Raw genomic sequence first — 16,249 nt, forward strand, 5'->3', positions numbered from 1 at the left:
CTCCCCAGTCTCCTCTTCACCCCAGTCCCCTTCCCAGCCCCCTTCTCACCGCAGCCCCCCTCCCCAGTCTCCTCTTCACCCCAGGTCCCTCCCCAGCCCCCTTCTCACCCCAGCCCCCTCCCCAGCCTCCCTTCTCACCGCAGCCCCCTCCCCAGTCTCTTCTTCACCCCAGCCCCCTCCCCAGCCCCCTCTCACCCCAGGCCCCCCCCCCCCCCCCACCGTCCTCCTCCCTGGCCCAGCCCCCTGCCCTCCCCGGCCCCCGGGTGGGGGTGTCCTCCAGGTGTGGGAGGGGGCGGGGGGGATCTGGGTGGGACGCCCTTGCCCAGCGGCCGCGGGGGCGCGCAGGAGGGACCTGGGGGGAGGGGAGGGGGACGGACGGGAGCGCGCAGAGGGAGAGGGCCAGCCCCTCCTCTCCGCTCCTCCTCCTCGTCCTCCTCCTCGTCCTCCTCGTCGTCCTGGTCCCCCCCCCAGGCCCCGGCGGGGCGGGGGGCGGGGCGGGAGGCAGGGGAGGCCGGCGGGGGGAGCGGCCTCCCTCCCGCCCCTGGGCTGGCAGCCGGCCGCCCGGAGACCACCCACCCCCTCCTCCTGCTCCTGCTCCTGCTCTTGCTCCTGCTCCTCCTCCTGCCGTCCCCCCCTCCTCCCCCCTCCCCCAGCCCGGCTCTGCGGCTCTCCCTGCTCCCGGCGGTGTCCGGCGGTGCCCGGAGGACGGGGCGGGGCGGGGCGGGGGTCCGTCCAGCTGCAGCTGCAGCAGCGGGAGCAGCAGCAGCCCCCTGTCCCCTCTGTCCCCCCCGTCCCCTCCGTCCCCTCCGTCCCCTCCGTCCCCTCCGTCCTTCCCCCCCGTCCGTCCCCTCCGTCCGTCCCGATGTGGCAGGAGGCGATGAGGCGGCGGCGGCGGTACCTGCTGGAGCGGGCGGGGGTGGTCGGCGGGGCCGGGGGCTGCGGGGGCTGCGGGGGCTGCGGGGGCTGCGGGGGCTGCGGGGTGGTGGGCCAGCCCAAGTCCCGGGACTGGCTCTACGAGTCCTACTACTGCATGAGCCAGCAGCACCCGCTCATCGTCTTCCTGCTGCTCATCATCATGGGCGCCTGCCTCGCCTTCCTCTCCGTCTTCTTCGCCCTGGGGCTGGTGAGTGTCCCGGACCCCCCGGCCCCCGGCCCCCCCCGGACCCCCCCGCCCCCCGGACGCCGCCTCCGAGCCCCCTGCCCGGCCCTCCGCGGGCTCCGCGAACCCTCTGTCCCTTCGTGCCCCCCTCTGTGCCCCTTCCCTAACTTTCCCCTTCCCTCTCCTCTCCCTCTCCCTTCCCCTGCCACTCACTCTCCCCTTCCTCTTCTCTAACTCTCCCCTTCCTCTCTTCTGACTCTCCCCTTCCCTTCCATCTCCTCTCACTCTCCCGTCCCGTTCCACTCACTCTGCTCTTCCTCTCCTCTAACTCTCCCCTTCCTCTTCCTTTCCTCTCCGCTAATATTCCCTTCCCCCTGCTCTAACTCTCCCCTTCCTCGCCACAAACTTTCCCTTTCCTCTCCTCTAACTCTCCCCTTCCTCTCGGCTAACTCTCCCTTCTCTCTCTGCTAACTCTCCCCTTCCTCTCCACACTCTTTCCCTTTCCTCTCCTTTAACTCTCCCTTTCCTCTTCTCCTCCTCTCCTCTCTCCCCTTCTCTAACTCTCCCTTTCCTCTTCTCCTCCTCTCCTCTCTCTCCCCTTCTCCAACTTTCCCCTTCCCCTTCTCTGACTCTCTTCCCTACCTCTCGGCTAACTCTCCCTTCCCTCTCTGTCAACTCTCCCCTTCCTCTCCATTAAATTTCCCTTTCCTCTCCTCTGACTCTCCCCTTCCCCTTCTCTAACTCTACCTTTCTTCTCCTCTAATCTCTCCCCTTCCCCTTCTCCGACTCTCCTCCCTTCCTCTCGGCTAACTCTCCCTTCCCTCTCTGTCAACTCTCCCCTTCCTCTCCATTAAATTTCCCTTTCCTCTCCTCTGACTCTCCCCTTCCCCTTCTCTAACTCTACCTTTCTTCTCCTCTAATCTCTCCCCTTCCCCTCCGCTGTCTCTCCCTCCCAATCCGCTTCCCCAGCCCCGCAGACCCTGTAGGGAGAGAAAGTTTGCCGGCAGTTTTGGACCCGAGGAAAGTTGTCTTGGCTTTTCCCTGGGCGGACAAGGCAAGATACAGACCGTTTTTTTCTCCCCCGGCGGCCTCCCTCAAAGCCCCGTCCCTCTGAACTAGCCAGGCCAGCCGGAGGCTTCGACTTCCCACGGAGCGGCTCCGGTTGAAGTCACAGACTCCCTGCTTCACTTGAGCCCGTTGTGTGCCCTGCCGGTTTTTCCCTTCTCCCTCTTCTGCCTTTGCTTTGGGCTCTTGAGTCCCCCCTGCCGCGATTTCTTTCCTCTGGGTTTCTCTCAGTACCCGACTTTTCTCCTCCTCCTCCTCCTCCTCTCTCCCTCCTCTTCATCTTCTTACCGATAATCCTCCCTTGCCCTTTACAGTATATATTGTTGAAACGCCTTCGTTTCACTCTCCACGTCCTTGCGGTTTACTTCCTGCTACTTTCCCTCTTCTTTCGATCTTTGCGTTCGTTTGGGATGTTGCTTCTTTTCCCGTTATTGTGCTTATCCCTCCCCCTTCTTTCGCACGGTAAGGCTGCGTTCTTTCTGAGCCCCTGCTTCCTTCTGGCTTTCCCCGCCGTCATTCCTTTCCCTCCTTTCTTTTTTCCCTTCCCTGCTGCTCCTCCTGGTCGCCCTTTCTTGCTTTGCTTTCACATCTTTTCTACTTCTCCACTCACGTTTGACCCTTTGGCCGGCCTGTTCGGGTGGCGAGCCCTTCGTCTTGCTTCCTTCCCGATCTGTTTAATTTGCTCCTCTCCCTTTGCTGATTTCCTCCTATTCTTACGGGGTATTTTCTTCTCTCCGTTTATGAGGAGGCTGCCGGGCTAAAGTTAGTGCCCTCCGGCAGGAGAGGGCAGGGTCGCCGGACAGACCTACAAGTGCCCGGTAGGGACCGATGCGTGGATGTGTCCGGGCAGACTGTCCCTTAGGACAGATGTACTGTTCTACTTTTCTCGGAACAGGGAGGACTGCCGTTGTCGATAATTATCTTAATCACTCTCCTCCTAGAGTCCATATCCTCTCTTCCTCGTTTCCCCCCTCGCCTATCTCTCCCACTCTTACTCGTATCAACGAGGCCCATCTCTTCCTCGTCCCATCTCACACAGGCTCTCTCCCTCGCTCACTCCCACGCTGACCTCGGATCTGCCCTACGTTTCCAACCCTCACAACACTTGGCTCCGTTCCCATCACGGTGGTAGCCGCGGTAGTGTCCGTCCGCCCCGGCCGGTGGCCTACAGACGAGAGGTTTGAGGCCTGGTAATGGTCGGTGGGGCGGAGTAGTCCTGGGGGTGGATATGGCCTATGGAAACAGCTGATCTCCCGCCATTGCCGTGGCACATGCGGGAAGAACAAATCTAATGAGACCTCTCCAGAAGTGGGCTCCTGGCTAGGAGTGGGTTGAAGTGAAGAGGTAGGTAGAGTCTAAAAGATGGAAGATATTCCAGCTGGGAAGATGCTGAGCACATCTTGATTCAGGGCGGGAACTCTGGATCCATCTGTACTGGAAAACATTGACTGGGTGGAAGAATAAACATTCTAGACAAATATGTAGATTCTAGCGATTGGGCTTCTATTACTAATTCATTGCCTCCTGTTTCTTCTCTGTTGGCAGAGTAGCTGTGTTTACTTTTCGTGGGGGCGTTTTACTCGGCCACAATTAGAATCGGCAGAAGCTTGACTTGGAGGAACCTTTGACACAATCTCCTTAGGAACGCTCCCCACCCCACCCTACCACCACCCAGCACACACACAGAGGGAAATTCTGCACATAAAGAAATGGGTAGTGTTTTATGCCAACCAGATAATGGGGATTGATTATGAAGTTTGATGCGCTGGGTGCCACTTACCAACTAAAAAGAATCTGAAATTTGGGCAAGGGTTCTAGATGAGCACTTTGTAATTTCGAGAGGAAACGTCCCCTCGAGTGACCTGTTCTTTCTTGTGCCTCTCAGTCTCAAAAGCTGTTGTCAAGAGTTTCAAGGAAGAAAAAGTGCACTATCTGAATTGCACAGACTGGAAAAAGTCTACAGTAGACAGTACGATTCTTATTTCCCATTTTTGATTCTTTTTGTATTTACCATTCAGAATGTTGTAGGTGGAATGGCATTATTTGAGATCCCCGACGGGGACGGAAGGAAGAGAGACCTTGGGTGCGGGGAGGAAGCTCGGGGAGAAGCCGCAGTGAGACAGCGGGGAAGGAGAAGGAAGAGACCTTGTCAAGAGAGCCACTTGCTAGGGATCTATCTCAACTGGGTCACCGACTTCTCTCCTTGACCCGTACCTGCCGGGCTAGAGAAAAATCCAGTCCACCCCATCCTTATCTCTTATATCACAGTCTCCGGGCTGATTCTCTGTTTACCCTTTCTGGTGCCCCCTCTGGGGAGCAGCAACAAGGCATTGGATCAGAAACCCCAGAATCAGATGCACGGGTTTTTTGAAACCCCTCCAACATCCTTTATGTAGTCCATTTTGAATAGTCTATTTCATTTTGTCACCTAGATATCTTGACTGTGGATAGCATTGTCTTAGGGTGATGCAGAGATTACGCTTGCTGTCCCGTCAGAGGTGTTGCTACTTGGATTCCTAATCAGGGAGAATTTCATTTCCTTGGATTGTGTGGTGGTTCTTGCACCTGGTAGTATTCAAAATAAATATATTGGAGAAGTGGTTATGCCGTGACCCTGGAGGCTTTGTGCAAATGGGGTTAAATCCCCTCCCGGTAAAGCCCAGGCAGGAAGCAACCTGGAAACTGGAGAATGCGAGACTTGGCATCATAGGAAGCCAGTACATAAACCCCTCGTGAAATCCAGAAGCCTGAGACCCAACAGACCCTCAGTGAGAGAACTAGCTCTGTTATTGTCCTTCTGTTTAATTGCAGTACTTCTAAATAGCCTTCATTATGACACTTTGGTTAAGATATGGTGCTAGTTTCTACTAATCCTGCACCTGGAAAGCAATTAAGAGACACTCATTCAATCTCCTTTGGAGGACAAGCAATGCCTTGAAAACCAGAAGGGTACTGTCTCTCTATTCTGGTCTTTACAACTTCCAGGGAGAGAATTCAGTCATCCCTGCTAGTTCGTTTCATAGCATGTAACATCTGTTGTGTTTCTGAAATCACTGCAGTGTTATTTCATCCTCTATCCCTCTATGACAATTTTAAAGTCATTCCACAATCTTTCCTACCCGAGGTGAAACAATTCCAGTTTTTTTAGCCATTCTTCATAGGTCTCATTCAAATTTTTTTTTTGTACTAGCTGACTTAAATTTATCTTTTCTCAGTTTCATTTTATATGATTCATACTTCTCGTTACTATGAAAAAAGTCACCCTTTTATACTATTTAACTCAGTTACTGTGCACTTTTCAAATATTCATAAAGTGGTACCTCCCACCATATTGTTTGATTAGGCTGTTTTATTTTTTTCTCACACTGGTTTCCTCTGAATAGGGTTGTTTTTTGTTTTAATTTTTTGTTGTTGTTGTTGTTGTTGTTTTGGCTCTTCCCTGAATCTACAATGATTTGTCTATGTTTGATGGTATCAGTGGTGATCTTGGAGTTAATAATAATGTTGGTATTTGTTAAGCGCTTACTATGTGCCGAGCACTGTTCTAAGCGCTGGGGTAGACACAGGGGAATCAGGTTGTCCCACGTGGGGCTCACAGTCTTCATCCCCATTTTACAGATGAGGTAACTGAGGCACCGAGAAGTTAAGTGACTTGCCCAAAGTCACACAGCTGACATGTGGCCGAGCAGGGATTTGAACCCATGACCTCTGACTCCAAAGCCCGTGCTCTTTCCACTGAGCCACGGGAGTTGTAAATCATTTATGCTATACCATCTCTCCCATTAGACTGTAGGTCCTAGAGACTAGGTAGCATGTTTTTCACTTTTATTGCACATGCCTTCCATTTAATACAGTGCTCTACACATTGATTTTTAATCAATACCACTGACCGGTTGTTGGGATACACGGTACAAAAGCGTCTGAGGCTTCATAGAGATTTAATTTGGAGACCTCCGAACAAATTGGACATTTTTGGTTTGAATTTCACTCTGCCCTATCCATGAATTTAAGAAAGCCAAGTTTTTAATGATTTGGATAAAGAAATCCCAAAGTCAAAAAATAATTGAACAAAGAAACGTTTTTTTCACCTGGGTTTGATATTAGGGCCATTTTCTCTCACACTGGGTGTTGTGTGGTTGTCTGGCTCACCCTTTCCCAAGATGGCTACCGCCAGCATTGAGATCCTTTTTCTTCTCTAGAATTTGTAATCCGCTACTCCTGCTTCCTCCTGCTGATGTCCTCTCAGTTCCTTCATTATCTATCAACCATTCAAATCCACCCGGTTATTCCATGTAAAGAGACGAACAGTACTGGGCAAAGAGTGGAGTGACTTGGCACCAGTGTCCCCAAACCAGTGGTTTTGGGGATTATCTCTAAACAGTCCTTGGCAGGAAGAGCTTTTGCAGAAGTTCTCAAGGATGGTTTGTGGGTTGTTCACCTCTTCTTTCTTCTCCTTCTGTGAGGGCTGTCAAGTTTGGATACTAACTTTGCCCTGTTGCTCGTGTGTTAAATCACTTTACAATATCAACTTTCATACTTTAGTTGTTCTTCCAAGGCCAGTTACTTTAAAGTGTTAGTTTAGATGATGCACTTTTCAGAGACATGGGAAAGGGGCTTCACCAATTCGTGAAATCACACAGTAATCAGTTCCTCTTCTGAGATGTCAGATGTATTGAAGGAAGGGGAAAAAAGCTAAGGTTCTGCCTCTGAACAGGGCTAGGGAGAAACACAAAGGGATGATCCAGCAAGGAGAACAGTTTTTCATTTAAAATTTAGTGAGATGATTTCATTTGTAAAATTGGATGAAAAGTTGCCTTTTGGAGACATCCAACTCAGGATATTGAAACATTTCTTTTGGGATGTTGCCAAGATTTCCTCTTAAAGTGTTCTTACTAGAATAATCTGGCTCAGATATTAAGAGCTAAGACATCTATTTTTTCAGCCTAAGATCTTGAACTAATTCCCTGCTTTCTTCAAATATGCCTGATTTATATATTCACCAGGTCCTAGTAGAAGAAAAACGTTAGCCCTTCCTTTGAGTGAGTGTATGTGTGATTGTGTCTGTGTCTATGTGTGCATGCATGTGTGTGTAGGTATGCTTTCAGAATAGCTAATTCCGAAAAAGGTCCTCTAGAATATTCATGGCTGCGATATTATTTTGCTTTTATGGATTCCTTCATATTCAGTGAGCCATAATGCGTATTAGCCTAGTAGAAGATAACCTTGCCGTATCCTTACCTTATTGCAGTTTTTCATTTCATGAAAAAGGTTTTCTTTTAATACATATTGACCTCTTCTTGCTTGGTGGACTATGGGATTGAATAATTAAAATTCAACAGTTAAAATGAATCCCAACGGGCTTTTCCCAACTCTGTATAATTTATTGATATTAAAAATTTAGTTTAGAATATAAAAGAAATATGGATCTGTTGGGAACACTTCTGAAACCTTATAAAAGAAAATCTAGCATTTGCCTAACACTGTTCTCTCAAAGGGCACTGGACCTAGAAGTAGGCAATCTTAAATGGGCATCTTAGGTGAGACAAAATTTGAATTGGCCTCAACGTTAGCAAACTCTCCTCATATATAAACAGGGAATCGGTTTATATGTTACATGGTTTACTTCGTGAATGGCAGTTCTTCCAAAGTAGTTTGATATTTCATGGGAACGAGATCAGATTTTCTCAAAATGGAACCAACACTGGAGTGAAAAGTGTATCAGAATATTAACTGGGTTCATCGAAATTTATTCAGGCTTCTAATTTAAGTGGTTTGCAGTTCGCGATAGCTGTAGAAATCACATTCCCCTTAACTGTCGGGAAGTTACATATTGAGATGCAAAGTAGTTACTTTTTGACTAATTGGATTTCCCCAGTTTTTGATTGATAATGTTGATTTATGCCACTTTTCATATTACTACCAGATACGAGCTGAGAAAGCTTCCCAGAGAGATAGGGAGCCCAGGGACCCTTGTAGTATGAGATAACTTTTCCTTCCCACATTTAAAATGTGCTCGTCTTAGAGCTGTAAACTTACTGTGGGCCGGGAACGCTACCAACGCTGTTGTATCGTACTCTCCCGTGTGCTTTGTACGGTGCTCTGCACTCAGTAAATACTGTTGATTGATTAAAGTCTTTGTCTACTCTTCAGAAGATTTTTCTGCAGACCACCACCGTACTAAGCACTCGTGAGAAGACAAAGAGCTAGGAGACGCTTCCCTGCGTCCAAGGAGCTTGCAGTCCAGTGGGGCAGACATTGAATTGTGATGAATTATTTAGGGATGGGCTCAAAACTAGTATCTACTACTAGAAGAAACTGTCTAACTTGAGGTTGCTTTCAAGGACAGTTTTCTCCTGTGTCACTTTTTTCCAAGACTAGGGACTTGGGCCCCATTTATTTAAAAAGCAAAACCACCATATGGATGAAATGGACCTGTTTCAATAGTGATTGTAAAATCCCCCCTTGATGTGGTTTGAAAAATTGTATTTTTAATTAAGGAGAAAAAGGGCTCTCCTGTGATGTATGTCCTCAGAGGTTTGATAATTGTGGAACATTTTGCATTATTGATTCACCAGACAACTTCATTTTATTTTGGAGCTGTTGTTTGAATTTTTTTTTTAACCTTGCGGATATTACTCTAATTTAACAATGCATTGTAGGTGTCATTCCTCAAAGAATGGCATCTTCTTTGGCCTTCCCTGTGACCAGACGTGTCTGTTTGATCACTTTGGCCTACTTCCCTCCAGATCTGAACACATATGCTTGAGGTAGGGGAAGGAAGAAGGTGGGTAGCATATGGTTACAGGACCTTTTTTTTCCCCATAGCCCTTCAGTTCTTCAGCCCTTCAGTTCTTCATGTAGAACCTGAGTTGAAAATCAAAATAGAGAAAGGTCTCTTCTCTCACACTACCCAGACAGGAACACCGCAGGATTGGCGGTGGGATGGTGAGGTTGGGAGCCTCACGTCAAAAATGATGGATGACGCTCAGTCCTCAGATGCCAAGATCAAGCACCTGTGCGAGGGAATTGCCAGTCGTGCCCAAGCTTGTCGAGCAGTGCCTCCTTGAAAAAGTGAAAATTATAAAAGAGACTGTCTAATTTTAGACCTAGCAACCCCCTGAAATGCATTGTAATTGAGCATAAGGATCCACAGGTTTATCTTGTAATTAAAAAAAAAGCCCAAACCCCAAACTATAAGCCAGAAACCAAAATGTTCCCTTAGCTAATTGAGAGAGAAGGTGAGGGAGAGAGAAAACATGGTGAGAGAGAGAGAGAGAAATGGAATAGTGGTGAGAGAGGAGGGAGGGAGTAATGGAATGTGAACTAAAACACCAAATTTATCTATAATGTGGGAACTGAACACCTAATGGTGATGGACATTTTCCTTTGCCAACATATTTCAGCCCTAGTTTGGTAGGTTAGACTTCATGGCTCACTGGTTCTTTAGCTTCTTTGCCGAGATGACAAACTAATGCTAGTTGTAAAATGGACACTTTGTTGGAAGGAACTGGAGTGAGAAGTACAAGTTTTTTCGTAAACCAGTGAGCGTTCAGCAGACAGTAATGGTCTTTGGTTATTACCGACTGAAGCAGCGTTTGGAGGAGCCTGATCTCACGGGTCCTGTGATACATTCCTCTGTCCCTCTGTCTCCAAGGAGCAAGTCTGTGGGTTTTATTTCATGTGCCATTAGCAAAGGCAATGCAAATAATGAAACAGAAAAAAAATTCCAAGCTGCCAGTGACCTGTGGGTGTCATGAAGGAAAAAAGAAAATAGCGCTAAGAGTAGTCATCTTACTAGAGCTGAGAGAACAATCTAACTTGAACTGCAGAGATGGTAAACGCCTGAAGATCAGAACCAAAAAATCAGTCAGATGAGTGGCATGTGACTCGGTGAGTCAAGGCATAAAAGATTTAGGGACAGCAAGAGATTCTTTTGCTTGCTGTGGGCCTGGAGAATATTGACTGCTTTTTGCCACTAAGGACGTATACGTTCTCGAAGAATCAATCTGGACCCATTCGCACTGCTAGAGATGTCTAAAAAGTCTAAGGCGCCACCCTCATCATAGCCAGGAGGGAATTTGGGAGAGGGTGAGGATACTTCAACAATCCTAGTCACATCTTTCAGCTTTGAACAGGATGTGAAAAGGATTGTCGAAGCATCCTCACCACCTCCCAGATTCCCTCCTGGCTGTGTTGAGGGGGTCACCTTAGTCTTTTTCACACGAAAGGATTCTTTATCAACAGAACTCACCCAGTTTCACCCAGTGTAATTTTTTAATGGTATTTAAGGGCTTACTGTATGTGTGTATGCTATGTGACCTTGGGCAACTCACTCAACTTTTCTCTGCCTCAGTTACCTTATGTAAAATGGAGATTAATAATAATTATAATAATCAGGGTATTTGCTAAGCGCTTACTACATACCAAGCACTGCTTTAAGCATTGGGATAGATTCAAGGTAATCAGGTTGTTCCCCTTGGGGCTCCCAGTCTTCATCCCCATTTTACAAATGAGGTAACTGAGGCACAGAGAAGTTAAGTGGCTTGCCCAAGGTCACTCAGATGACAAGTGACTGAGCTGGGATTAGAATCCACATCCTTTGACTCCCAAGCTCATAGTCTTTCCACCAAGCCACGCTGCTTCCCTAATAGGTGTTTTGGCTAGAGAGTAGTTAGAAAACTGGGGAATATTCTTCTGGCAACATCAGCCCACTTGAGCTCAACACGCTGCATCATTAAAGGAAACTGCTTCCTTGCATGCATGGGTGCCTGTAGTAGTGACTGCAACATTGGAACAGCCTAGGTAGGCAGTGTGGCCTAGTGGAAAGTATAAAAGACTTGGGTTCTAGTCCTGGCTCTGCCGCCTGCCGGCTTTTTCTTTGTGCAAATCATTCATTCAATAGTATTTATTGAGCGCTTACTATGTGCAGAGCACTGTACTGAGCGCTTGGAATGAACAAGTCGGCAACAGATAGAGACAGTCCCTGCCGTTTGACGGGCTTACAGTCTAATCGCTGAACTTCCCTGTGCCTGTTCCCTCATCTAGAACAGAGGGATCGAACTATCTTTCTCCTTCTATCTTAGATTGTGAGGGCTACATTGAACAGGAACTGTGTCTAATCTGAGGCGCTTGACTCTTCCCCACTTCTTAGACCAGTGCTCGGCGAAAAAACGCTTAAAAGAAACCATTTTTATCATCGTTACTACAGCATAGAGTTTCCTTAATGTAAGATTTCTGAAAAGCACAGCACTCTCATTATAGAATGATGTGTATTTTGGAAATTCCATTACATTTCAACATTATTTCCATCATTAAGAAGAAACGCTAGAATTATCGATAGGAGCTTCTATAGAATTTCATTTTCTCATCATTACTATTAGGATATTAGCCAGAGCCTTTGAGGACTGGAGACTGAAAGATGTGACTAAATGCTTCAGGGATTACATTTTACCATTCCGACTTCAATGGGAAGCAGCCTGACCTAGTGGAAAGAGGTCAGGACTGGGAGCCAGAGGAGCTGGGTTCAAAACCGGGTTCTGTCACTTGCCTGCTATGTAAATTTGGGCAAGTCCCTTAACTTCTCTTAATCTGTTTTCTCATCTGTAAATTGGGGATCCAAAACCTGTTCACCCTCCTACTTACACTGGGAGCCCTGTGAGGGGCAGGGAATGTGTCCAACCTGATTATCTTATATGTACCCCAGTGCTTGACATATAATAAGTGCTTAACAAATACCATTAAGAAGTGGGGCCCAGCTGAATTAATGGGAGATAAAGTTGAAATATAATGGAATTTCCAAAGTATATGTCGTTCTATAATGAGAGTGCTGTGTTTTTCAGAAATCTTGCATTGAAGAAACTCTATGCTGCAGTAATAATGATAATAATGGTTTTTACTAAGCACTTCAGTTGCCAAGCTCTGTACCTTAGCCAAGAAAAGTGTAAAAGGTACAACATCTCCACATGGGGTCCGTGTGCCTACCAAAGCATAGATGCCATCAGGAAGCCCGGGTTCTGGCAATTGCTAAAGAAATTGGTTTCCTAGCTGTGGTTAATAGATCAATCAATTGGATTTGAGCATTACTGTGTACAGAGCACTGTACTAAGTGCTTAGGAGAATAAAGTATAACAGAGCTTGTAGATGTGTGTTTTCTGCCCAAAGTGATCTCACAATCTAGGCAGGGAGACAAATGTTAATATAAAAAAATTATGGATATGTACATAGGGTCTATGGGTCTGAGGGAGGCATGCATAAAGAGAGAAAATCCAGAAGGAAGCAGGATGAGGAAAGGAGAGGGAGAAGAGGAAATGAGGGCTTAATCAAGGAGGGCTTCTTGGAGGAGATGTGCCCTCAATAAGGCTTTGAAGGTGGGGAAAGTCAGATGTATCAGGTATCTGTCAGGAATGTCATATCTGTCTGATATGATGAGGGAGGGCGTTTCAGGCCAGAGGCAGGATGAGGGCAAGAAATTGGCGTCATCGTCTAGGTCATCTAGGAGATTGTAACAGAAGACAGATCAGATTCTAGAAGCCCATAAAACTATGACGTAAGAACTGCATTAGACTTTACAGGTAGCAGAGGCAATAATGCAGCAAGGTATGGGCTTTTCTATGCATGCAGTGTGGGAGGGATTATGTGTCACACATTGGTCTTGGTCCCACTCACGTGCTGAAATAAATTCACAATAATTAGCATCATCTAACTCCAAAGGGAAGCCATAAGAATATAAAGCCACGAATAGGAATGAGAAAATCCATGGTAAAGTGCCTCACAGAATGAATGTTACCTTAGAAATGTTAAATAACACACGTATTTCCGCGTGATTTAAAGACCAGCTAGCTGAATACAGGCACTGTTTTCACATACAGACCAGATGCTCAGCTCCCTTCCTTCTTGTTTCATAGAGACTCAAGGGGGCATTGCTCAGTGAAAAAGCCTGCTTATACTTTAGGCTTAAGCAGAATTTTCAGACCTCAACAGCATGCAAATATCCACAATGATTTACAAGCTGAATTGTTCATTCATTCATTCAATAGTATTTATTGAGCGCTTACTATGTGCAGAGCACTGTACTAAGCGCTTGGGATGAACAAGTCGGCAACAGATAGAGACAGTCCCTGCCGTTTGACGGGCTTACAGATAGTGTAGTAGGACTTGCAAGGCACAGCATCAGAAATCTTTAAAATGCCCATTTCCAAGAGTGATGTCAATGTGAATTCTCATGTTGCCCAACAATATTATGTTCTTCCAAGTAGTTGGTACAATACTCAGCACATAGTACTCAAGAAATACAGCTGACTGTTTGATGATAGCTTGCTGCAAGAAAAAAAAAGTTCCCTCTAAAGTAGTGGGCATTTCGATAACTCCTGAAATATAGATCTATCTTAGGAAGGAAAGCAGAATCTCTTTGCTTGTTTTGTGTTGAAGATCTGTCTGTATCTAAACCCCTATATAGATAGAGCTGGATAGAGACAGGGACAGAGCCAGGAGGATGCAGGAAGGAGAGACCTTGAAGTTTCCCCCTTCCTTACACAGATTTTCCCCCCGCCCCTGCCCAAATACAGCTGATGCAGCTCTAATGACAGTCCCTGGTAATTTTAATTTTCTGAGGCACCCTCTCTACAGTGACAAAATAAATATGACTGTTTCAACACAAAAGGAAACCTTGACCGCTGACACTTTTGAATTGGCCTTCGACCCCTGCATGCTAAATACTTACCTTTTCACTATAAATGGCTTCTCAAAGGGAAAACAATCGCTGCCACTGAAATTGCAGAGAAACTGTAGAATTGGTGCACACAGCGATAATGACTTTATCTAATCTGCTATGGGATCTTGAATAGGTCCTTGAAAATCTGTGCACAGTTTGGGAGTGAGTAATCTGTCAAATCCTCTTTATTTGGGGAATGGGGATACTGAGTTGGGAGGCTAGGTTCTTGGCCAGGTAGTCCTTTTAAATACTCAGCAAAAATATGTTGTTGTATTTGGGAGTGAGTAATCTGTCAAATCCTCTTTATTTGGGGAATGGGGATACTGAGTTGGGAGGCTAGGTTCTTGGCCAGGTAGTCCTTTTAAATACTCAGCAAAAATATGTTGTTGTATTTCGTATTAACGTAGCACCATGTAAATGCTATGTGATGTGAGAAGCCCTTGGTAAATAAAGCAGCAGGAGATGTCAGAATGGCCAGAAGAGAATCCAGGAACAATCAGGAAGATGTAGAAAAGAAGATTGGGTGGCTAGTAAATATGTATCTCTGAATATCAAGGAAAAATAGTATTTTGTAGTCTCCCGTTTTGAAGATGCTAAAGTTCAGTGATTGTAGTTATCATCCGAGTGGACTTTATGTGAGAAATGCACCTTAAATCATAAGCAAAATGGGCTTAAAATGCAATTTCAAAAAGATCTGTGGACTTTAATACAATCACTTGTCTTCTTGGACGTGTCTCATGTACGGCAATGCAACCTAATACCTTTTACAGTTGAATATGAATTTCAAAATTTCTATTTACATTTAGAAAACTTTAAATGGGGTTCAGATAAGGACATTCTAAAGAGTGATTGCTTAAAATAAGCTCCTTGGGATTGTTCTGCTGGAGTGTGATCAAGGTTGATAAAATGTGTGTGGCCCAGTTTTGGTCTGCTACAAATAGGCTAAAGGCAAATTACTTTTGCAGCACAGAATGGAGCATTATGAACCTAAGTACCAAAGAGAGCTGGAGAAACATAATATGTCCTAAAATTGAAACTATTGAGCCCTCTTCTCATAGAGGTAATTCATTAAAATATGCCATTTACCCAAAGTATAATTTAGTATCACATACACGCTCTATTCTTTAACTGTTAAATCGAAGGGCCAAATCAGACCCATTTATGAGAAAAGATGAGATTGCAACTGAAAAGGGTGAAGAAACTGGTGAGGAGAACTGTGGGAAGGTCTCAGTGATTCATCACCTGAAAAAAAAGAATTGCCACAAAATAAAAGTCCTAAATGCCTCTGTGGCTTTAAAATCTTCATAATGAAGAAGCATCCAGCTTTATCAGAAAATATACTTGGAAGGGGAAAAGAGTGTTGAAGTGAAAATTGCTGAATAAACTAGACAGTACACAAGGTCACGAAAGGGACCATCTCAGCAATTTGATTTTTATAAAAGACATTTTAATATGAGGTCAGACTGCAGTATGCCACAGGGGGATAAAATAGATAAATTAGACTCTATTCTCTCTCCCCCTCTAGACGGTAAGCTCGTTGTGGGCAGGGAACGCATCTACCAACTCTGCTGTATTGTACTCTCTCAAGTATTTAATAGAGTGTTCTGCACACAGTAAGCACTCGATAACTATGAGTGATTGACTCTGGAGTCGAGTCCTGGGGGCATGATTTGTCCAATTTGAAAATGTTTTACAATTTGACTGCTGTTTTAGACTTCTTACCCTAGAATGAGTAGCCTCTATGTCTTGAAAGTTAGTTCAACCAACTCCAGGTTTTCAGGGAGAAGAGATTCTGTATTTCATAAAGTGTGCATCTGTTCTTGGGTGGTTTTAGGGGACTTCCGCTCTTCATTCTGTTGCCCCCTCTGAATTATGTGGAAATCAAGCTGTCCTGGGTCGAGGTAGGGCTGCCAACTGTCTGTGAATTCACAGGCAGTCCATAAAAGTGCATTGGAATTGGCCAGTGTCTGCAAAGCCTGCTGATTAGAGCCCGGGCCTCGGAGGCAGAAGGAAATGGGTCTAATTCCAGTGCCACCACTTGTCTGCTATGTGACCTTGGACAAGTCACTTCACTTCTCTGTGCCTCAGTTACCTCATTAACAAAATGGCAATTAAGACTGTGAGCCCCATGTGAAACCCGGACTGTGCCCAACCTGATTAGCTTGTATCTTCCAGCACTTAGGGCAGTGCTTGACACACAGTAAGCACTTAATAAATACAATTATTATTATTATCATTATTATTATGCTAATATTTGGATACCTGTCAATACAGGTGGGTACTACATGGGAGTAACGGTATAAACATCCTAATGGCACTTCTCTTTTTAAAATTTTTGGGTGGTATTAGTTAAATTTGATTCTGGTAGAAAGAGA

General features: G+C 45.9%; 1 protein-coding gene across 2 annotated transcripts in view; it reads left to right on the top strand.

Annotated features, from left to right (window-relative positions):
* The first annotated feature begins 862 nt into the window (after positions 1-862).
* Positions 863-16,249, top strand: part of ADCY2 (adenylate cyclase 2) — a 242,188-nt gene continuing 226,801 nt past the window's right edge. Inside the window, exon 1 of one of the 2 annotated variants that reach the window (XM_029054073.1) lies at positions 863-1,123. In XM_029054073.1, coding sequence (XP_028909906.1) covers positions 863-1,123 — 261 coding nt within the window. Of the gene's footprint in view, positions 1,124-2,941; positions 2,983-16,249 lie in introns of those variants that run through there. The other variant, XM_029054074.2, reaches the window with a different exon arrangement.

Source organism: Ornithorhynchus anatinus, chromosome X3 (assembly GCF_004115215.2).
Source record: "Ornithorhynchus anatinus isolate Pmale09 chromosome X3, mOrnAna1.pri.v4, whole genome shotgun sequence".
NCBI classification, from domain to species: domain Eukaryota; kingdom Metazoa; phylum Chordata; class Mammalia; order Monotremata; family Ornithorhynchidae; genus Ornithorhynchus; species Ornithorhynchus anatinus.